The sequence below is a fragment of the Gigantopelta aegis genome, chromosome 1 (genome assembly GCF_016097555.1).
Source record: "Gigantopelta aegis isolate Gae_Host chromosome 1, Gae_host_genome, whole genome shotgun sequence".
NCBI classification, from domain to species: Eukaryota; Metazoa; Mollusca; class Gastropoda; order Neomphalida; family Peltospiridae; genus Gigantopelta; species Gigantopelta aegis.
The window spans coordinates 32,575,846-32,581,845 of NC_054699.1; the positions used below are offsets into that span (position 1 = coordinate 32,575,846).

The following is a 6,000-nucleotide window of genomic DNA, read 5'->3' on the forward strand; positions in this document are numbered from 1 at the left end:
GAATATCAGTGTCTGTATATTCAATGTGTTTCTGGTCGTCTTAATATTTGTAAGAAGCCCAAACTGGATTTTATCTTCAAATAATTTCGTACGTACGAAAACAAAATATTTTAGGAAATAAAATGAAATTTAACCTAGTACAAATATTAGAACGATCAGAAACACGTTTAATATACAGCCACTAATATTTTATGCAGAAAAATATATTTGATATGTAATTACAATCGTTAAAAGGTCTCTGTTAGTCGATAACATATTAAAATTGCAGCAAACTCAGGAATGTCCCTTTAAACGTTAGTTGGCATAAACGGTGGTTAATGAAATGTTCAGTCCCATGGACTGAATCAATACAATTACTATTGAAACTTGATTTAAGACATTCAACGTTATCCTTATACAATCAAATCTGGACTTAATTTTGTATTTGTGCAAAAAATTATTTTAAAATTTTAAGATTACCCAGGGCTAATTTAACTATGCAGATGTTTAATCATTGTAAATACTTTTAGTTACACACATGTAAGTAAAAAACATGCTTTGTAAATTTGGCTGAATGGTTTTTTTTTTTTTTTTTTTTTTTTTTTTTTTTTACATCATTTGCAAACTCCAGTTGCTATTATAAAATAATTCTTACAGTAAACGAAAATACATTAAATATAATAATAAGTTACGACGCATGCCAGTAGCAAAACTATACGCGCCGTATGACGATAAAAATATTTCATATAATCGATAGGCTGAGTTTTTATTGTAATCTCTAGTAGATGAGTTATTTTTTTTAAATAATTTATCTGCTGGTTATTAGAAATTTTAAAATACACCATATAATATATATTATTTTTAAAGTCTATGACAAAAACTCGTTTGGCCAATTATACATTTTTCAAAATTCATTTTAGTGTACGCCTTGGCTTCAGTATGGTCCATGTGATGATATTCGTAGTACTGTTTCACATCGAAAGATAGAAAGAATATGTACTCTGTGTAACGCTAATGTTATAGAAGATGAATATCATTTTTTATCATCCATTTAAGGCTTTTGTAGGAGATATCGCTAGCACTATAATTCGCAATATCTCATGCGATATCTCCGCAATAATCTTGATTGCGCAAATTTTAATCGCAAGACAATGGTTTTGTTACGTCACTGTGTTTGTTTCAGCGCTAAACCTACCATTAATGACATCACGCCACTGCCGTTCTGCTAGTTAACGAGTCTACTGCTGACATTCAACACACGTTACTGACATTGTTTACAACTGTCGCAAATGAAAATAATGATAATGGATGATAAAAAGAATAACCCCCTCGTGTCTTGTGATATCATAATTTATCAGCACTCGTTGATAAAAGTATAAAGTCCTCGGCAAGCCTCTGATTTCATACTTTTATCAACTCGTGCTGATAAATTATGATATCACAAGACACTCGGGGAGTATCCTCTATATAACAGAGTGTCCACAATACAAAGATTTGCGCTGTAAATATATAAAAATGTATTCTTATAAGCGGCCAAGTGATTATCTTTTTATACAGCTATTAACCACCGGTAATAATAAAGAATTGGATAACCTAGGTCGGTTAATGCAGGATGATAGTTAATGTAATAAATGTGACTTATATTACTTGATACTAATGAAAAAAATGTAGCAGGTTTCCTCTATATGACTGTCAAAAATCACCACATGTTTGTTATCCAATAGCCTATGATTAATAAATCAATGTGCTCTAGTGGTGTCGTTAAACAAAACACACTTCGTTTCAGGAGAGTGCCCGGCTGTTGAACGCCTCATTTCTGACTGCCAATTTGCCGATGATTACGGACTTCCCATAGACGAAGAAGCCAGGGGACTTTGCAACAGACATGAACTCTGCTACGCATGCGTAAGTATAACACTTTAGCATGTTGTATTAAAACAACCTTGGTTTAATTCTACAGGTTTGTTTTTATTTATATACATGATGAGATTTTAATAAATAATTTGTTTGTTTATCTTAATGATAAAACATATCAAAGAACTAGATACTATGACGTTATTTATGAAAAGTGTGTGTGTAAAAGAGTGTTTGTAAAACGGGTCGCTGGCTTGTTAGCACAAGATTGGTAAGTAGTGTCATGTTTACTGCTTTCATTTTATTGATATCATTGTGGTTTTCGTTTGTTATGTTAAGTGCTATAAGTAATGTGTCTATTCTGTACTTTTTTACAACACGAACATCATATATCACAATTAAATTAAGAAAGAGCCCAAAAATGTGTTACTAATTAGGTCACAATGCAAGTAATATGACAGTACAGACCTTTTAACACTTTTCAGTTTCAATTTATTGTCCAGTATCAACCAATCTGGTGTCAGTAAACAGAGATAAATTTGTTTTATATATAACATCAATAACAACAAAAACAACAATTAATAAGTTACAGAACTTATTGTAGAGTACAATACTGATCTGGCGAGACAGAACTTATTTGGAGTTAACCGTTTTTGGCATGTCTCTTTCATGTTTGTTGTTACTGAAATACAAAAAGAAAAAGAAATAAAAAAAGGAAAAGCAACATGAATTTGATATTTGCTACATCTGGTAATTCGTGTTTGTATGAGCGTTTCCACATCAACACAAATGGATGTTTTCTGTAGCAATATACAAGATGACGTAGCAATGCCGTAAACAAACGAGAATGACTCATAGAGACATGTAGCATGTCGGTCTGAACGAATTGCGTTTTGATAATAATTACTGTTTGCTTAAGTGTTCAGCTGCAAATTGCATGCAATAAACCTTCGCAAAATCCAATTAATATTACCTAGCGTGTTGTTAGACACAGTAGTTTGCGGAAGTCGTTCTACAGGGTAGAGTAAAACCCAGCAAATCATTGTGATAGGTAGTGGCAGTTTTTAACATCAATACCGATATTACCGGAAGTTCACGACATGCCGTAAAGGTAAACGCTTCCTGCGTGTCAGCCAAAGTTGTCTTTCAAGGTCTAACAAATTAATGAATTGCCATAAACAGTTATTTTGTTAACTAATCGTATTGTTTCAACATGTATTTAATCTAGATCTCGATTTAAACATTAAGGGCCGAACTTATGAAGCCTGATTTTTTCTTTTCTTAAAGGGACATTCCTGAGTTTGCTGCAACTGTTAAGATGTTATCGACTAACAGAGACTTTTTAACGATTGTAATTAAATATCAAATATATTTTCCTGCATAAAATATTAGTGGCTGTATATTAAACATGTTTCTGATCGTTCTAATATTTGTACTGGGTTAAATTTCGTTTTATTTCCTAAAATATATTTTTTCGTACGTACGAAATTATTTGAAGACGAAATCCAGTTTGGGCTTCTTACAAATATTAAGACGACCAGAAACACATTAAATATACAGACACTGATATTCTAAACAAGAAAATATATTTAACATGTAAGTTTAATCGTGGAACTATTTTATTAGTCGGAAACATCTTACAATGCAGCAAACTCAGGAATGTCCCTTTAAATGCTAGTGATTTAACATTGAAAATACATTTAGATGCACGTGTAAGTAAAAACAAAAACAAAAAAAGGCTTTGTAAATTCGGCCGTAACTCTCTTAACAGTAAGATAGATTTCTTTTAGTCATTAGCAGGAATCCATTATCATTCAAATTTCATCCATATTAGGGAAAAGAAAGTTAACGAAATGTTTGCCAATGCTATGATCTGCGGAAATACATGTATGTTTTATTTGAACATCTAGCAGGTATTTCTATGTCACACGTAACGGTGACACATTTATTAAAATGTGTCGGGTTTCCTCTAACTATATATCAGAATTATCAAATATCTGACATCCAAAAACTTAACAAATCAATGTGCTCTATTTTAAAACACAGATGTTTAAGCATTGTAAATACATGTAGTTACACGCGTATAAGTACTCCCCCCCCCCCCCCCACACACACACACCACCACCGCCACCAAAACAGGTTTTGTAAATTAGATCCATGAGTTTTATCCCTTGTCTATCTCTTGTTCCTGTGGTCGGCCCAGTGGTAAAGCGCTTGCCCGATGCGCGATCGGTCTAGGTTCGATCCCAGGCGGTGGCCTCATTGGGCTATTTCTCATTCCAGCCAGTGCACCACGACTGGTATATCAAAGGCCGAAACATGTGCTATTCTGCCTGTGACATGGTGCATATAAAAGATCCCTTGCTACTAATGAAAACATGTAGCTTGTTTCTTCTCTAAGACTTTGTGAGAATCGCCAAATATTTGATATCCAACAGCCGATGATTATAGATCAATGTGCTTCAGTGGTGTCGTTAAACAAAACAAACCGTTGACTTTTTACATATCATATCAATGTATTCTGGGGGGTTTTAAACGCAGATTTTTAAGCATTATAAAATGAATTAATGTCTGTTTAACGACAACACAGCACAAAACATGCATGTCCTTAGTTATATGTCTGACGCCATATAACCATAAATAAAATGTGTTGAGTGCGTCGTTAAATAAAACATTTCCTTCCAAAACATACATCGGTTATTGGGTATCAAATTTTAGCATTCTAAATCATGTGCAAATCAATCAAAAGTGTTACAGGCTTCGTAAATTCGGCCATTGATTTGTACCCCTTGATCGTACTCTTCTTGCAGGGAGGTACAAAAGAACTGGCGCCCGGGCAGTGCGACAACTTCTACCGCGCAGACGCCGCGTTGTTGTGCGACAAGGACGAGGATTGTGTTCTGCAGGCGGAGTTGTTTCTGAGGACTCTTAAGCTGAAACACCGGTACAACCAGTACACGGAGGCGCTGTGCAGAGACGACTGCGTCAACGACGTCCTCGGAATCATGTTCTGAACGTCCTGGAGACAGCCGACTCCACGACCTGACCCACAGGAAGTAAAACATCCTAGGTCACGTGACGCTGACAGTCCAAACGACGAAGAGGTTGATATTCGTTTGAGGATATTTCGCCGGAAGTTACTATGAACTCCAATTATTATTATTTTTTTTTTATACAGACGTGTGAAAAAATGAATTGTTGTTTAATTCAAGATAATTTATTGATCTCAGCAACAACACTAAATTGAATAACATATTGAATTGTAGTGGGGTTTTTTGACGTTGGAAAATGTATTCTACAGCAACAACTCACAATTAAGTATATCCACGATGGTAAATACACTAACATTTGTTTTTAAATACAGAGGGAGTGTGTGTAGTGATTCAAAATATCGGCTCTTTTGTATGGGTTGTCATTGTGAATCCACTATTCTACCCAGATGATTAAGTCGATATTTTAAGGCAGTGACCTCTTATTTTATTTATCCTGCAAGTTAAAATAGAACAACTAATCGTAAGGGGTGGGATATAACTTATTTGAGCTTCATAAAGCAAACTATTCGGCAATATTATTGATAAAATCTAATCACATTCATTTCAATACGTATTATGATTGCAGGATAAATTACGATGTTAAGAGGATACACGTGTGTGCCTGTTAAAGCGGATGATTATCCGAGGTTGTTGCACACTATTTTAATTCGACGACGTAACGTCGAGCGAGCCCCGCCGATGAGTATTATATTTATAACACTGTTGAGTTAATGTTGTTATGTTATGTGGTTCCTAACATTGAGAGTGGCGTCCCTTGTCGCGTGTCGTCATAGACGGAGTGATACATAGTATTAGCTGTAGTTTGATGACTGTGACGTCTTTTAACTTCTTTACGTAGTACAGTGTTGTGTTGTCTAGTAAACACTGTTGTTATATTTGTTATTGTTGTATTTGATATTGTAGCACAGTTGTGCTAACTAGCGGTGTCTGAGAGTTTATGTTAACTGCGATGACGTCATGCGAGAGTTGAACAAATCAAAACGCTAGGTGCGGGGTTGTTTACATTCGGTATACTGGTTACATTTGTTTTTATGTGATTGTCCTAAGTAAATACAACACTCATAATACAAGATAGATTAGTACTGCACAATATGGTACATGTTACAGATTCTAA

At 34.6% G+C, this 6,000-nt stretch overlaps 1 protein-coding gene across 1 annotated transcript in view; it reads left to right on the forward strand.

Moving 5' to 3' along the window:
• Positions 1-5,761, forward strand: part of LOC121373956 — a 99,009-nt gene extending 93,248 nt beyond the window's left edge. Inside the window, exons 5-6 of the mRNA XM_041500807.1 lie at positions 1,766-1,884; positions 4,644-5,761. Of these exons, the coding sequence (XP_041356741.1) occupies positions 1,766-1,884; positions 4,644-4,847 (323 nt within the window). The 3' untranslated portion in view covers positions 4,848-5,761. The remainder of the gene's footprint in view (positions 1-1,765; positions 1,885-4,643) is intronic.
• The last annotated feature ends 239 nt before the right edge of the window (positions 5,762-6,000 follow it).